We start from the raw sequence: 17,552 nt of genomic DNA on the forward strand, positions 1-17,552 counted from the left end.
TACAAGGAAATAAAAACACGCGAAGGCAACACTCAAAACTCACACCGTGCGCATTGCGTTCGCACGTTTTCGGAGTGAGTTTTCCGATAAATCACGCCTCTCATCTGGAAAATCGAATCGTTGACTGGTGCCGCCGTGGAAGGAAAAATTCGTAAGTGGCTCGGGCACACGTATTTAAATGACGCGTCTCCAGTGACACATAAATTGTGCGATGTCAGGCCACGGTCCAGCTGTTTGTGTGCGTTTGTGTTTCGCGAACATTTCGGGTCCGTGTCGCGGCAGGAAAACTCTCGTTCGCTTTCACCTAGGTTGGAGCTGGGATTTTGCAAGGTTTTTTGGTAGCAAAACTAGGAACAAATCTTTTCCCATCCAGCTAGCGTTCGTTGCAGGATGTTGTAAATAAAAGTGAAGTAGGAATAAAAACGAGCAAAAGAGACACTTCATAAAACAGAAAAAACCAAAACTCCGAACACATTCGCTAACAGCATGTGCCGTTTGGAATGTGTCTCTGGGTGGCTTTAAATCCGGCATCATTGGCCTGATAAGTGTCGTTTGGTCGAAATTGACTGAAAGCCACGCGCCGGTGCCCCTGGCATTTACTGCAACTAGCCTCTTTGCCGGGGTAATGGTTTCATTACTTTGAAAGAATGCCATAAATTGTTCGACACTAGAGGCCTTTTGCAATGCGATGTGGTTCCCAAATAGGATATTTAGGATTTATATTATAGCTTCCTCGGAGGCGTATCGGCATCTGTATGTTTTTAGTTTACGATGTTGTAAATGTATGTGAAGTGCTGTTAGGAATTTACAGGCAAATATGTAATGGAAAATGAAAATACCCATACATTTTTCTCACAGTTTTGATTTTTTTAAACAACCAGAAACATTAGAATGCTACATTTGATCGTATTTGATTGTTCTAGGATTAATACATTTTACTCATTTTGTCGAATTATTGTTTCCTATGTTTTCATTTTACGCTTTAAAATGGATAGATATAAATATTTAAATAAATTTTACTACAGCTACAAAAATGCAAATCTCGTGTTTTGTATGAGTATGGGTAGTTAATATAATTACAATTACACTGCAATACCATCAATTTCTGTCCAAAAAATCAGCCAACAATTACTAGAACGTGCAGTTAGGTTGAAATCTTTGGCATCAATTTGTATTCCCTCCAGGAACATGCCATACCGAAACACGACAACAATTAGACAACGCAAGGAAAGTGTTGCAGATGGCCAACAAATCGTTTTATTGTCCGCCAAACGGCGCTATAATGGAGCGCCGTTCTGTAAACCTTCATGTTGCAACCGTCTCGACTCTTTATCTCCGGTTTGAAGCCCGCGCGCGTTGAACGACTTCCCGGGGCCGGGGTGATAATATTTCATTTCGCTCGTTCTGATAATTTCTTTCAACTCGTTGCGTGCCTAAGACAGTCGGTGGCGTAAAGTGAGCTCCCGAAAATTACCATAACGGCGATAATAACAGTTACGCGAACGATAGCATGATGTGCTGACGGTGACGGTGGCGCGTGGGCGGAGATGGTAACTGTTATTATGACGATTATCGTCAATTTGATCAACGATTTCGCTGACCACCGTGCGACCTACCCTCGCGTACCTTGCCGCCCTTGGGGAAAGATAAGGGAAGTGAAATTAATAAATTTGAATTAATTCCTGCTCTCCTCTCCCATTCGCGAACCGTTTTTCCAGCCGGAAATTGCCTATGTTTAGACTGCCAGTGCACCTTTGAGGGTGCGGCGCGGGGTGAATTAACCTGTCAGGATTTTCCAATGACCCCTCTCGCGGATGTCTCGCCACAAACATTGGAATGCAATTGAACGCGGATGACCGGAGCGGAGTGTCCGATATCGTCGATCGGTTCACGTTTCAGTACCGCACATAAATTAATTTATTTCTCCGCGAATACGCGAATATTAAACACCGGAAAATGTTCTTTTCGGCAAACGATCTCGCTCGTGCCTCCGGGATTCAAATAGGAAATCTCACTCCCTCTCCGGTTCTCGTTCTCTCCCAGGCTCGAGCCTGGGCAGCCACTTTTCCGGCGGAATCGAAAGAATCGACCCGAACGCTGTAATCATTTCACAGATGGTCGATCTCTTCATTGCACAATCAACCATCGGAATTTCGTTCGATAAACGCAGAGCGTTGAAGGGATTTCATGGATTTCCCATGGTTCACCTGGGGTGGGGGAGAAGGAAGGGGAGAGAAATAACGACAGCGTGTAGCGTTCGAGCGACTCGCGATGGCCGTAAATTAAATTTCGATAAAATTTGATAACGATTTTCATCGCATCCATATTCGATTTTCTGGTTCCGATTCGATTGAACTGTATATGATATGTACGACCGCGTTTATGGCAGATTGGGAGTCTTGATATTTTTTTTTTCGCAAGATTATCGATTTACCATATTACTTGAAGATATTTTTATCATTGTGAGTGGAATTGATGTTAAACATCATGCTGTTGATGAAATATAATGAAAGGTGTCATAAATAATTTCACAAAACATATGATATTATTAGTGTGTCGTAAATGTAGAGGTTTTTTGGACTAATTTTGAATATTAAATTTCAATTAAATTGCATCTACTGCTCAACTAATTAGAAACAATATTTTGTTTGATAGGCTCACCTAACAAAGAACGTAAGAAGGATTTGTTTTTAAATTCATATTTCACAAAATAAACACTCCCATCTCTACCAACAAAGGATTAACCTCATCGATTTCTTTTGTAATCCCATCCTGTGACTAGCATCGTTGCCTTTTATTCAAATAGCAAAATGGAATACCTTTCAATCTTTATCTTACTGTACAAAGTCTTTGCCAACAGATATCTTTGTGTGACTCTTGGTATTTCCTTTCTTTCTACTGGCATGTGGGACAGCATTTCGCATACATTTCGCCCGCTGCTACGAGGCAATGTTTGCCCTCGCACCCCAGCACAGCCGGCGATGATGCGCAAATTCCCTGGAAAGTCTTTCGGGATGTAGCCCGGTTCACCTTCGGCCTCGTTTCCTGCGAGTCAAACATTGCTACCCCGAGCTGTCTCGTTATTTTGTCGGCTGGTTACGCATACTGCTACCATCTCCCGGGCATACTCCCGTTGTGCGGCATTTTCACTTCCGATCCATTTCTTCATCCGCGTTGCTTTCTTATGTCTTTTTTATGAATAACACAGAAAAACTGTTTCCACCTCAAGCGCCTCTGGAGCTGTCAAACGGGTGGAGTTCGAACGAAGAAGGCGCTGGAGGCAACACACGGAGGAATGCCTTCATCTCGCAGGACCTGCACCACGTGTGGTTTTCCCGAAGGAGAAGGTGTTTCCCCGGGACAACAGTGGAGAAAAACACAATCACACAGGATACGTTTTTCACCTGTTTTCCGAGCATGTTTTTGTTACAAGGTGCGGAATGGTTTTTCGAAAACAATTGGGACAGTTGCGATGCGGGAAAAAATGAAGCTGAGGTGAAAAATGGATCCAATACGCCGGAGCAAAGGTTTGTTGAAAAGTTTCTAGAGTACGCTTCGATGAAGAGAATAGTACAATTTCCTTCTTTGTTCGTTCACCTGGATGTATGTATTTATTCTTAAGCAACTCTTCGACCGACCGCCGAGCAGCACTAAGAACTGGATTGTTTTTTTTCCTATGCAGTGTCTAAATTTCCCGGAATGGCATTGGAAGTGAGCCGAAATTGAATGACAGACCCATCGCTTATTGGGTGGCAAGGACTTAACATATTCACCTCGAGCGGGGGAGGACCAAGCAAGTGGAAGGTCAAAGAGCTGCCAGGGGGCAACGAGTCGTTTTTTTTCCCGTTCCCAAAGATAAACACCACCGCAGGGAAAATGCTTCACCGGGTGTACACCGGGCCATCGCGAAGCGGTTCACGCATGGAAAGAAAATAATCTTCCATTTTGCTGCCGATGAGAAATGATCAGTTCGGTCGCAGTTGTTGCGGAGTGAAATACAAGCAGCTCGGTACGATAGGGCCCGCATTGTTCGGGTGAAAATATTGAATCGGACAAGAGTGGGTAGAAAACCATTTGGGAGCGCAAACATGTATATATTTTGCGCGAAAACCGATGAACACCGCGTTCCATTTCCATCCCGACGACGTATTGCGCATGGTATTGTAAAATTCTGCTCGTCGCTCTGTTTGAGCAGCAAAATAGGGGGGTATTTGAGTTGACTTTGAATGGGGATTCGTTCAATCGGCTTTTTTAGACTTATGCATTCTAAAAGAAGCGTCATTTTTGTATGAAGAATGAAGTGTAAATAAAAAAGGCTTATTGTACTTGAAAGCTTCGGTTTGATAATAGTTTGATTTTGGATTGAATCAAAATACATTACAAGCTGTATTTATTTCGGTCGGATTAAAATGATTTTCTATCAACAGTTTACAATGTTAAATGTTTTCTAAAACATGGATTCCATGAAAACTGTCCTACAGGAAAGTCATCTACCTATCCTTCTTTAGCCGCTCTAAGGGGAAGTAAAAACAAGAGATCATCGTTTTAAAGCATGAAGCCAACCGTAAGCCTACTGTTAAACAATCCTACGGTCGCTTCGGTACAACCATCCGGCAGGTTAACTCTCAAATCCTTGTTCAATTTATTGTTATCTGCTGGTAGACCAGTTACGCCTGCAATGACCTAGCCCGAAGTCCCAGTTTGGCCCCGGCAAGGAACACCATCCAGCTCCGGGGATGGTTCACTCGACCGGACTAAGCGACAACGGCTTGAACTAGACCGGTACCGGACACGGTCGATGAAGGTTTGACGCCGGCCGAGTGGAAACCGTCCAACCCACTCCCTGTACGACGATGGGATGGCGAAAGGTCGCCTTTTGGCTCTTGCCGCCGTGTTAATCGTCCGTTCGATTCGTGTCGGTTTTAGTTTGTGCCTGTGTGCCGTTACTGCACGAACACAAGCGTGCGGACAGGAGAAAGTCCAAGAAAGCGATACGGTTTTAACAGGATAGTTTGTTACGGAGTGGACATCCTTCTGTAATGCTGTTCAGCCGTTTGCCAATGTTGGAGCTCTTGTAAATAAAAAGTTTATTTTTAAAAGCAAGTTTGCAATCTTTTATTTGATTATATGCGTTATTAAAACCAAATTATGTTAATTTAAAAGCATAGTTATTAAGAATCTGAGATGAGGTTTTCTTGCCTCATAGAAAATTAATCAAACTGTCATTCTTCGTTTCGAATTTTCAAACAAAAAAGTCAAAATCCAGGTAGACTTAGGCACACAACTCAGCCCTTTGTGGGATCCCTTTGGGGGGTTTCGTTGGTGAGACAGGAAGACATATTTACCCACGTGTTTACTTGTGTCGTTGGGGTGCCGTTGGAATGCGAATTTTTGTTAATAAAAGCCGCGAATCGAAAGGAGTGGGTGTTTCCACCTGCTACACCCTGCTATTTGCGTTCCATTCCCTCCTGTCACTTCCTGTCGATTGTCGGTGAAATTGATTGAGTGGCCCTGGGTTGGAATGCCGGGCAAGTGACGGAATGCTTAAAAAGCTACCCCAACAAAGGATGTGGCTGAATATTCCTTACGCGGCCAATCATTGTCATGCGAGAGGGGCGAAAGAAAACTGTCGCTTGTGTGTTGTGTGCGTGTGTCGTGGATGGCATGAAAACGTTTCGTTTCCGGTTTGATCGGAAGTGAAAGCATGCCGGCATGGGGTGATGGGGAGGGTAAAAGCGAAGCTCCAATTATGCGCGCTGGGAAAACTGAATTCCATTCACGTTCCACTGTCAAAGATGGATGATTTTTGGATTACGAGTAAATAATCACATTTACGACCACGGTGGCACTCGAGGCGCGGTCGGTTTCGAGAATTGCGTGGAAAAGGCGTCGACGGAGCGGTCGGGTGGTAAAAAATGAGTCTCACAGCATGGAGGGAGGTGCCGCTGGAGGTGCAGGTGATCTATCAACGATGGCTTCGGCATGATGTATTGGACAGGATTTTTGATCGCATGGCGCGTACGACGTGCCGACGACAATACCATGCCCTAATGCTACGTTTAGATGCTTCGGAGTGGCGTTATTGGGATCAGCAACGTCCTAAACTCCTTGCGTACGGTGGGGTCAAATCTGTCAAACCGAGCGCAATACTTGTTATTTGCGAAGGAAAGTTATTCATTGGTATGGATGAATGGATTAGTGGTCGATCTTATTTCGGCGAAAGCATGCTTTGCAGCGCTAATACTTCGTTATCGCCCTTTGGTTGCCATGGTATTCGCTCGTTTTTCATCGCAAATCGATAGAAAAGATGTTTTGAGAATTTTAGTATTGCATGGATTAGCAAGTTTGTTTCAAATGTTTTCGAAGAATATTCATTTTATTTGCGTGGACCACAAAAAAAATGTGAGTATAACTATTACACCATAGTTATAACAAGACTTGAAAATAATTCTTTCCATATTGATCCTAGATTACATAAGAATTCAACATAAAGTTTATTAAATGAAAGATCATCTTGGTTGGTTGATAAAATATTAAAAACATAATCAGAACGTATGATCAAAAGCAAAACTAAAGCATGCGAATATTTTTACTTTGTCTACCTTAATAGTTCTTCATAAATAAAACTTTCTAAGCATTTGTTGGCAGTGTATCATGATTGATGAAATGAATATACGCTTCAAATACCATCTTGTCGAAAATTTTTATTCACGAGTGAACGAATGATCAATGTTGCGAACATATAAGGACTGTGATTGTAATTAAAAGCTGAGAATAAAAATACTCGAGCCGTTGAACCACTAAGCGGGTGGTAACAGATCCTGCTTTGGTGTTTGGTGTAAATGTTCAAGTATTCCCGCCCACATTCATTGATGTGTTCGCGTGGACTGTGCCGTCGGAAAGTGCTTTCATCATCCCTTAGCAGACGAACACCATAAAACACTGGGTATGGGGAAAAAGTAAAAAATAAAATAAGAAAACATAAACGCTTCCACCTCGTCGACAACAAGTGACGATGGCTTCATCGTGGGAGATTTCTCGTGTTTTTTTTTGTATTTATTTTATTTCCATATTCCCTTCACCATGACCACTCTCCCAGCTGTGGGTGTCGGTATTTTTATGCTGGCCCTGTTTCCACGAGCCACCAGGTCATTAAAATGGTGCATGTGACGTTCCACGCGCGTCCCGAGTCCCGGATGTGTCCGTAACGCAATAATACTCCCCCTCGCTCCTCGGCAAATTGCTTCGCAATGTCGTAAAACATAAGCATTTCACCGGTGGGGTGCCCCGGTATGGAAATCTGTGCCAGGTTTGTCCCATTTTTATGGACTACTTAACCGGAAATGTAGATATTATTACGAACGACAAAGTGCGGCTTTACGAGTTGCAGCTCGCAGTCGGTGTTCATTTGTATTCCGAGCGCGTCGGTGAGGCGAGATTAATGCTACAGGAAAGTTGACAGCTTCGGTGCAAACGAGAATGTCATTCGAGGGCAGGTATAAAGACGATATTGCCTTGAGGCGTGTTGATGTTGGAGGAAGCAGAGCCTATTGCGTTAAGGACTACTGTGATTCAAAGAGAACACCTTGGCAACCATCTATGGTTAAGTGTAGTTTTATGTCGTTTGCTTGATATCATGTATTATTTGTACTGTACAGTATTTACTTTTTCATTTCTCTTTCAATTCACCAATGCGTAGAAAAGTTCCATGTATGACCGTTTCTTCCTAAAGGAACGCCCCAAGAATTGTCTTACACTTCTATTTTAGTTATTGTTAATGTGTTAAGATTTTAAAGCAATGTATAACAGGTTTCAGCTGCATTTGAATTTTTATATGGAAAGAGTAGATGTTATATTTTTATCATGGCTTTGATTTGATTATTTCAACGCTTTGAAGCGAACCAAATTCAAGTTTCCCGCTTGCTACACACAATTGACGTGCTCAAAGCCGTTTGATAAAACCAACACACCGAAAATATTGGGATGTGCATTTGGAGGGCCTCCACGTTGGCTGTTTGAAACTTTTGGAACATAAAGCGTGAGCCGTTGAAAAGCGAGCAAAATCAACCTAAAGCAATACGACAAATCAAATTTGAAAGAATTGTTCTTGAGCGTTTAAATTGTGCTGCGTGAAGAGTGTGGGAAAAAACAAAGCTTCACTAAACGACTGTGAGTTTACCAACCATTTACCTTCCCTTTGGATTCGCTTTCAAAAACCCCGAGCGTCGGGCCCGTTCACCGTTCGTTACGTTTTTGGTATGATTCTCGAAGTTGGTTGGATTTGAAAAATAGCACCTAGCAACGGCGCCCAAATCCGACGAGCCCAGATGGACGTACTGTTCCGGTACTGGGGGAGGGTTGTGAGGGATGGATATGGTTCATGTGTATCTTTTAATTTGAAGGGATTCGTTGCGATGTACGGCTACACTGAATTCAATTTTCATTTTATACCCTCCGCCATGGTTGCGTGCGCTTTATTGGACCAACGGGCGGGGTGGACCAGGGGAGGCCTAGGGGCGAGGGGCGAGTGAGATTTAGGACCGGATGTGATTTTCCAGCCTGGCCGCTCTGGCGCTCGGGTTTGCTCGCTCGCGTAATTGTGTTTTCAGTGCGCGGAAACTGTGGGGAAATCCTGTTCGCAGCCGGATCGTAAAATCCGGCGCTTCGTTCTCGGGCAAACGTGCTTACGAGCCGCGAGGCGCGAATATTGCGGGTAAATTCGATGATTTGAATACGAATTGCGTGCTACGGCGAGCGAAAAGGGACGTTTTTCATTTTCTCAACTGTGAACCTCAAGCGAGCGGTGAAGTTAAACAAAATCTTCTTGGGAAGTTAAACGCAATGGTGAATAGGTTCAATGCTTTTATTTTAAACTCATATCAAAAATACAGAAATTTGCTAGGGTTTCAGGAGTTGTTGAAAAGATTATAGTAACTTTGTAGGTACGGTCTAAAAGAATGGACGAAATGTAAATGGAACAAATATTTAGGTAGACGTATTTCGAAGTGATTATTTCATTTTGTTTGAGCCTTCTTCATAATCTGGAGAATAAAAATAGTATTGCGAGAAAAAAATAACGTTATCAATTAACAGCTTAAATTTGTAACTGAATATCTTGGAACTGAAAATAATTGAAAATTAATAAAACTCGACAATATGATTACCTTCTTCCGAGAAAATGTTTGCACATGTGTAAGCAACAAGCGTTCCATTTTAGGAAATCAAATAAGCTAGGTGATTTTTTATCTGGAAGGGATAACATTACTTTAAACGCTGGATGGCCCCAAAAACCTACCTTTGTTTAGTGTAATGATCCGGAAAATTGCAAGTGTTATAAAAAGCGACCTATTTCACGCAACAGTTGACGCGTGTGTACTTCTGCTTTTCAAAAGAGTGGATGTATTGTTATGCTTGGTAATGTAATTGATTTTACATGGGAACAACTTTGTGAATTTGGCTCTACAACTGTCTTTGGCAACAGGTTAACATACCAGGCTCAACTTTATTCTTTTCACTTGTTTTTTTTATTTCAAAGAGATTTGTCATGCTTTTTAGGTTTAAATTTTAGATTTACAAATCTTTTTCCTGTCATAAGAACATGGTTAAGGATTTATTTGTTTCCTTAGAATATAATTGCCTCCTGGAGAAATATATTGCATGTCCATGAAGTTTGCAGGAGACAGAAACGTATCTTAACGAAGCTATCTCCACAAATCACAATTCACAAAGAACGTTTTCCACGTCAAATCCTGAAACAATCCGAATTTTCTATCCCATAGGGTTTATGTTCACTTTCTTGTTCACTTTCCTTTTGTTCACTTTAACTGCTCCGTGCACGATAACAATCGTCGGGGTCGGACTGGTGATGAGTTCAATCACTGCTACAGCTGGTTGAAGGGGACCAAATGCATTCGCAAAGGGAAAATATTGCTTGTACAATATTACGATTTGACCCGATGTCAACCAGCTATATCGGGTGATTCAGATTTGGAGGTGGTCGACGGTTGACTGGATCGCCCCTATTGACCTCGATTCCCGGGCGGGTTGGGTGGGGGGCGGAGGTGAGGTAGCACGATCCGATAGCACTTTTTCACTTTTCTGATCCGTGGGCTGGCGCCATTGCCCTGGCAAAAACCGAAGACGATTTGTTTCCGGAGCACTCGAGACATAATTCTGTTTATGTTTATCACCGTAATCACGATGCTGCACCCGAAGCGCCGGAAGCGCTAGCCATAACAATAACCGTAACATTATCGGAGATAAGAAGCAGCCTAGACGAGCGGCCAGAAGGTTGCGTAGCCTGACCGCAGTACGAATCCGCTACGGTCACGCTCGGCGATTCGGGACATCGTTAGAGGCATCGATGCTCGGCGTAGTCGTCCTGCGGAGTCGTAGCAGCTAATTCCGGTCAATCTATCTACGAAAAAGGAGAGCATTGGTTCTGTTCATGTCGGAGGGAAGACAATGATCAGAGGGCTGGGTTCAGGGTGAATGTAGTAAAACAAATAATAAAATATTTTCCCCCGATAATCCAGCATTCTCGGTAACAAGGCATCTTGGCAAAAAAAGCAAAAGAAAAACCAAAAGTTAGCCCATCGAGCCCATGGCCAGCCCTCGAGATTTGCTTCTGGACATAATTTTATTACTGAGGTAGTATTGTTTTACGGTGCGCTCTCCGCCGGAACTCGGATCTTTTCCAATCGACGATAGCGCACGAGGGAAAGCTCGAACCCCCGAAGGATCGGGCTCTCCGGCGATACTAATTGAACTAAACTGCCCGTCACCCCGGAAGCCGACCCCTTGGTGGGACGCGAGACGAAAAGCAAATTATGGATTTTACACCATGTCCTTATATCCTTGTTAGCCCCAGTGGTACGAGCATACGCTCGTTATTTCATTACACTCTATAATCCTCGCCAAGTGCGCCATCCGGTGCTGGCGTGTTATTTCGATTTTTTCGGATGGAAGTTTTGACGTCACACTTTCTCTTTATTTTGGGTGAGCTCTGGCATTTTCCTGGATTTTTTCTCTGCCACCTCCTACCGATGGTTGCATTATTTACACCGTCCGATGAGTGTGATGGGAAATTTAATTTTTAATTAATTTTCCCGTCCGGTCCCCGAACCCCGAGGATAGTTGTGGTAAGCGTCCCCACCTCCTCATCAGATGTGACTGCGACGGTAATGCAGCCAATTTTCCAAAATTGCCCTACCGAAACCAATCAACGCACCGTGTAATTAGCCGAGCGACCGTGCACCGGACATGCGGTCGCTTTTTTTTTTGGCACTCTTGTCGCAGCGTGATGGTTGATCCTTCGACACGTTGCGGGTTCGGGTGGCGTTATTTTGTTTTAGATTTAAGCTTTTAGTTTGTAAAACCACTTCCTGCCGGTGACGTTTTGCACGCCACGGGTTAGTGTTTGTATACGGGATTGTTTTTCATTGTGCTTTGAAATATTTAATCCGCTTATCAACGGCTTTAAGTTCGTGTACGGAAAATATTTAATTTTGAAAAGGTATTAGGAGTATTAGCTAAAACCACCAAGTGACATTTAGTTTACGGATTCATTTCGTTTCAAAATTTACCACTTTCGATTTATTTATAATTGTACCGAAACCATACTTCGTTTGTCTTATTACTGATAAACAATGGATTAAAATTTCAGATTAGAATTTATAAATTTTAGTAAGCTTTTACAATTATTTTGCTAAATAATTAAATTAAATGCTATAAAATAGAAAGAATTTCTACTGCACTTGATATTATGATATTTGTACAGCAAACTATCTAGATATAGAAAACGCTTAAGGATATTGTTGCAGCGTATTAGTGGATGGAAAATATGATAATGATGATGATTTAGTAAATGAAATATTTTTTCTGGAATGTTTCCTAGCACAAGACTTAATAATTTGTTAATAGAATATCACCATAAAACAAAGGGATTGTATGTTACTGAAGAGCAACTAATAAAGTAATCATTGAAAAACAGGTATATTTCGTCACTAGAACCTCGCTGTGTTGTGAAAAGAAATCTTTATTTGAACGCATTTCAATTAAAAACTCAAGTGCGGCATTTCATGCCAACCATAGTACGAATTCGTTTCCCTCCAGATAATCTACTTTCTTCGAGCTGATGAAAACTCTCGAGAAAGTTGCTGAAAGTTGGCAAACAGTTGGCTGAGGGTGCATTTGCAATCCCCACCACACATCCTCCTGTTCAACCCTTCCCCTGTAGTGCGCATTCACTCCAATGCGAAACCCATATAATTATAGCAATTGCACTCCAATCCCGGGAACGTTCGACCCGGTGAAGCAATCAGCCCGGCGAACGATTACGATTAGATTCCAATTGGACACTTGACTCCCGACAGTCAGCTAGGCGGTCGTCCCCTTCCCTTCCCGGCGGGCACGTACACCCGAGAGCGTCTCATTTGAGATGTTTTATCGATGCTCGGAACGATTCCGGGGCCAAAGTGCCTCCATAAAACCGACAAACAACCTCCACACCGCTCGGGGAACCTTCCGAGGGTTGAAAAAGGATGTGGATGGAGAAAAAACCGTTTCAATTACAGCTTCGAACGAGAGCTTTGAGGAAAAGCGAGGATGGGGACTCGAGGGACCGAGCTCGAGATAGTTCAATCCCATCCTGGCGGGTTCAATCGGGGACGATTTTAAATGCTTCCTAATGGTGTTTGTTTATAGAGCGAGGTTTACTTTTATGCAACTCTCCCACCGAGTAATGGGAAATCAATTTGAACAATCAACCAACAAAGTGATCTATATTTGGATCGAACATGAAGCTGATTTTGAGAAGAGTCAAATACTCATTTTATGCTGAATTTTCATAAAATATGTTTCCATGTGTTGCGTAAAATGTTTACTGAATATAGTTGTTGAGTTTGATATCATTTTCGTGCTGTGATGCTTATATGTACTGTTCGAACTCGAACATACCTTAGGCTCAAAATGGTTTCATCGAGTAAATCACCGTTTGTATTAACTATCAAAGGATTTGTTGGATTTGGAATTCGTTTCAATGAACTATCAATAAGTTCTTTGTAGAAGCAGACAGTAGACAAAATACTGCAACTAGCGGATCAACTTTCTGCTACACAAAATGTTCAACCAACGTCAGCATCCCGGGGATTAAGCTGGTCGAAGCCAAACATCCCCGCGAACACGAAGGGTTTTTCCTGATTCATGCGCTAATTATGCCGTTGCACCATCTCCCAGCGGCGTAATCCATATCATTGCCACTGGCAGGTTCTACTTTCCATGTCCTTTTCCCATTACCTAGAGATCGGAAGCGTTCTCTTGCGTGTTGCGAACCACGGCAGAAAGCATCACTGCTAGCAATTTAAGCACAATTATCCATTCGGGTTTTTTTAACGCTAATGGTTGAACGGCTAGAGGAACGGGGGCGGCCAGCGTTCGGGTCAGTAAAATTCGCTGTCGGTCAGCGCTTTTCCGAGCGGCGCGGGCAGCCAGACACGTAGCTATCAGCTCCCTCTCCAGTTTCGGCTGATTAATTCCACCGGCAAAAAAAGGGGAGACGTCTTGATTTTCGCCGGAACGCGGAACGGAACGCGGCGATACTGTAACATGACACGGCGGGAAGGTTAATGAGATAGTCGGAAGATGAGCTCATTAGTGGTGGAACTGTTTCACCGATGGCGCCAGAAGGGGACTGAATGGGGTCTTTTCCTTTTTCGTGCTTTGTCGACACTTTTGGGGAAACCGACGCGAGTGGTCATTACCTCGGTGGTGCCTTGTTTCGCGAGCTTCCGGATAATGAAAATGGCGGGGCAAAAATAGCGCACAATTTCTTTCGCAAACTAGTTCCTAGTTCCGTCGTTGCCGCCGCCTTCAACCCCAGCTGCCATGTTTTCCCTATTTTCCGTTACCACTTGCGTACGTCAACAGTACGTTGTGCCAACGAATAACTGCTGGCCGGTGCAGCCCGACCCGAAACAGGGTCACCGAAGCAGCGCGTCGCGTTTTCGCGTTGCATCATCAACAAAGCGTGTGTAAACAATTCCACCGATGTGTGGAAGAAAAAGCCTGACCCGGTTCTTACCGGCCGGCCGGATTGGATCGACACTTTCGGTATAAATGTTGCCGGCCGTCGGTTGGGAGGATCAGTACAGTTTATCCAAAGCCTACACGATGAAGTTCCTAGTCGCGATCGCAGTCTGCAGCCTGGCCGGAGTCTGTCTGGCCGACAGCTACGGCAAGCCAGCGTACCCGGCCGCCCCGGTGGCGCACGCCTATGCCGCACACGCCCCGCACGTCAAGTGTGGCTCCCAGCTGCTGGTCGGTTGCGCCCCGAGCGTTGCCCACGTACCGTGCCATCCGGCGCACGGTGGTGGCCACCACGAGTACCACCACGCTCCGGCCCCGGCGTACCACCACGCTCCGGCCCCCGCCTACCATCATGCGCCGCCCAAGAAGGAGTACGGACACGCGCCGGCCCCGGCCTACCATCATGCCCCGGCCGCCCACGGATACGAGGCCCCGAAGAAGGAGTACGGACACGCTGCTCCGGCCGCCCACGGATACGAGGCCCCGAAGAAGGAATACGGACACGCCGCGCACGGTGGATACGAGGCCCCGAAGAAGGAGCATGGCCATGCCGCCCCGGCTGCCCACGGATACGGTGGCGGATACGGCAAGCGCTCGAGCGACTTCGAGGCGGAGATGGAGGATTAGACGGTCGCGGGGAGTGTTGATCCCGATTTGAGAGATTTCATACAAATAAACCCGTGGTGCCGGATAGGACCACCATAAACCAAATAATTGCCAAATTGTTTTCAATTAGATGATGCGGATTTAAGAAAGAAAAAAAAAAGATGGCACCCATTTTCAGAAAAGATATTGAAATTGTATGTTTTAAATAAATCAAAAACAAGTTTAAAAAATGAATATGTTTTGAGATTTTTCAACTTTTCTTAATAGACAGTAATTGAATGAAATTGAAAACTAAAATTGGTTATTTTAATTTTTGAATGTTGCCAACCAACCTATTTCTTAACAAAGATTTCCTACAGCATTGTTTTCCCTAAGATACTTGCATTGGTTCCGATACATCGTTGTTGAACAATTTAGATGAAATTATCGAAACAAGTCACAAAAAGACAATGGTATTTTTTGGCAACTCGACAACGATAAACAACTTTTGTATTGATTCACCGATCCGTTTGAAAATAAACACTAAAGATCGAAGGATTAAACAACTGGAACGGAATTTATTTTTACTTCGCGATTGAACATTGAAAACAAACAACTTCTTGGGCTGGCAAATTAAGCACACAACAGCATTCAAAAGTAACTAAAACAATCTTCTGTTGGCTCGTGGCATTTTGTTGTTTGTTTTTGCCCAACGCAAACGGCTCGACGCGCCAATCATGACCGTGGGGTGAAAGTTTCCCCCAGTAGGGTGGGAAAAATCGGCGCGCTGAAAAAGTGGAAAACCACCAGACTCTGGCCTTCGCCTAAGTGGCAGGAGATTGTTGAAATTATCAAATTATCTTTAGTGCCGTTTGCTGCTTTTGAAAAACAATAAACAGCGCGCGTTGCTCATAACTGGTAATAAAATTCAATTGTCTTGCAGCATTTCGCCCGAAGGGGGTGGAATTTGTGGGTGGAAAATCAACCTCCACGAGAGGATCGGGTGGGAATCTTACGCGAGTGTCGTGGTTGAAGGCGCCATGCTAATGTACGAATTTTGTTAAACGCATAATCTCTGGTTATTATCATTCCTGTTTTTTTCCTTTTCCGTAGGGCCCACCCCACCCCAAGCAATACTCATCCCTTGTATCGTTAGGTGGCTTGTTTTCGATTGAAAATCCTTCCCGGAACCAACGCCGAACCATTCGCAGGGTTTTTAAAGGAGCGCTTAAGATAGGCGAAGGTAATGTTATAGCTTGTTGGTAGGATTCTTGAATGTCTTGAATCGAAAGTACTCCTCGGTAAGTTTGGTCGGTAAGGTGGAGGAACTGCGTTAAAGAACTCTGTACCCAAGGAAAACGTTCCTTGGGGACACATTCGTGCCGAAAGTGGGCCGAACACTTGCCGACACCGGAGATCGTATTTTAAGGGAGTAACTGCTCCATTTGGAAATTTTTCCATCCCACTCCAGCGACGAGCGTTGAATATTAGGTGGAAAAACATAATTGAAAAATCGCTGGAATCCGTTGGTAATTCCACGACTCTGCTTTACGCCCAGGAAACGAAGGGAAAAAACGTTTACAAGACGCGTTGCTTAACAGGAAACAACCCTTGCAGGCCTAACCCAAAGAAGGGATTTAAAAATTACCTTTAATGAAGTAACTGGTAAGGGGGGTTGAGTTTATCAGTTTTAATTTATGCTCATTGCATTATTAACAAGGAGTTTAAAGCAGTTGTAGGCTTTAATGAAGTTGAAAGTATTTCTTCGAGTCGAGGTGAGTTTATTAGAAAATTTACTAAAGCGTATAATAAATGTTGTGACGCAACAATTAAGTAATGCATTACAGTTATTAGTTCAAAATCTTTCTGTTAGTCAAAGTTGTTGTTCTCTTTGTTATCCTTGGACAATCTTTACCGTATCATCCATCTGGTGCCGCTTCATTCAACCATTTTCAACATACCATCTGCGAACCGGGGCCTGTTTGTGAAGCCTCTTGAACATTGCATCATTTATCGGCACTCTCACTCGAGATTAATTTTCATTCCCATCCAACGTGAGAGTGCTTCAGCCACCATCGGTTGACGGAGCGATGGCCATCGACTGCCCCAAACCGACGCAAAAGTGCATCCTCACGAGAGTGAAGGCAAACCGGTGGAGTGTCCGGTGGGGAAGGGATTATAAATGCATTTTAACTAAATTGTAAATGATCCCGGGCCAGGTTTTCAGCCTTCGTTGCGGTGCGGATATCATGAACGAGCCCGGGGAAAAAACATCCCGCTGGGATGACGGAATGCATCGGGGAAGAGAGTGGAGATACAAAATAAACACAGTTTAACTGTGTGAACAACTGACGGCAACCGATGACATGCGAGTTCCACTTCCGGAGCCAAGCAGGGGCATACACACATACACACAATGGCAGGGGCAGCTACCGTTGATTGTGCAAATAACGGCCACTCGCGTTCGGAAATGGTGTATTGTCCGTACTGCATTTCATTACATTATGCACCTCGCAGGTTGCCGTGATGTCCCCGCTTGCTGTGATGTTCCGTTTCACCCGCCAAATCATTCGTTTGACGTTTTGATGTCATTGTGCGGATGGGTGGAAACTCGAGCCGGAACATTATTTGGTTACGTTCGTAAAATAGTTTCACTGTTAGCAATACCCATTGGAACAGGTCCTCTTCGTTCCAGTTACCATCGGGTTTCCACTGCGACGTGTTTGCTTTTTTTTTTGTTTGCTACCCATCTATCGCAGGCTCAGCACCGTCGGTCAGCTGATATGGCATTCCGTTTCGAGTTTGGACCTCAAGCAAACACGATTTAAATTTGCAACGCACCAACCAGCGGTAAATGGACATTGTATTTGTGCAAGCTTACA

At 43.9% G+C, this 17,552-nt stretch overlaps 2 protein-coding genes across 2 annotated transcripts in view; one reads left to right on the top strand and one right to left on the bottom strand.

Moving 5' to 3' along the window:
• The window catches only part of LOC131267697 (leptin receptor gene-related protein), a 208,333-nt gene that overhangs the window by 70,082 nt on the left and 120,699 nt on the right, over window positions 1–17,552 (bottom strand). The gene's annotated exons all lie outside the window — the stretch shown is intronic.
• Window positions 14,170–14,712, top strand: LOC131267694 (uncharacterized). The gene has a single exon (XM_058270627.1). It carries the CDS (start codon window positions 14,170–14,172, stop codon window positions 14,710–14,712), a length of 543 nt encoding a protein of 180 aa, XP_058126610.1.

This window comes from Anopheles coustani, chromosome 2 (genome assembly GCF_943734705.1).
Source record: "Anopheles coustani chromosome 2, idAnoCousDA_361_x.2, whole genome shotgun sequence".
Taxonomy (NCBI): Eukaryota; Metazoa; Arthropoda; class Insecta; order Diptera; family Culicidae; genus Anopheles; species Anopheles coustani.

Excerpts from the sequence above, each read along its gene's own strand:
- LOC131267694 (XM_058270627.1), top strand. The coding sequence starts at position 14,170 with ATGAAGTTCCTAGTCGCGATCGCAGTCTGCAGCCTGGCCGGAGTCTGT.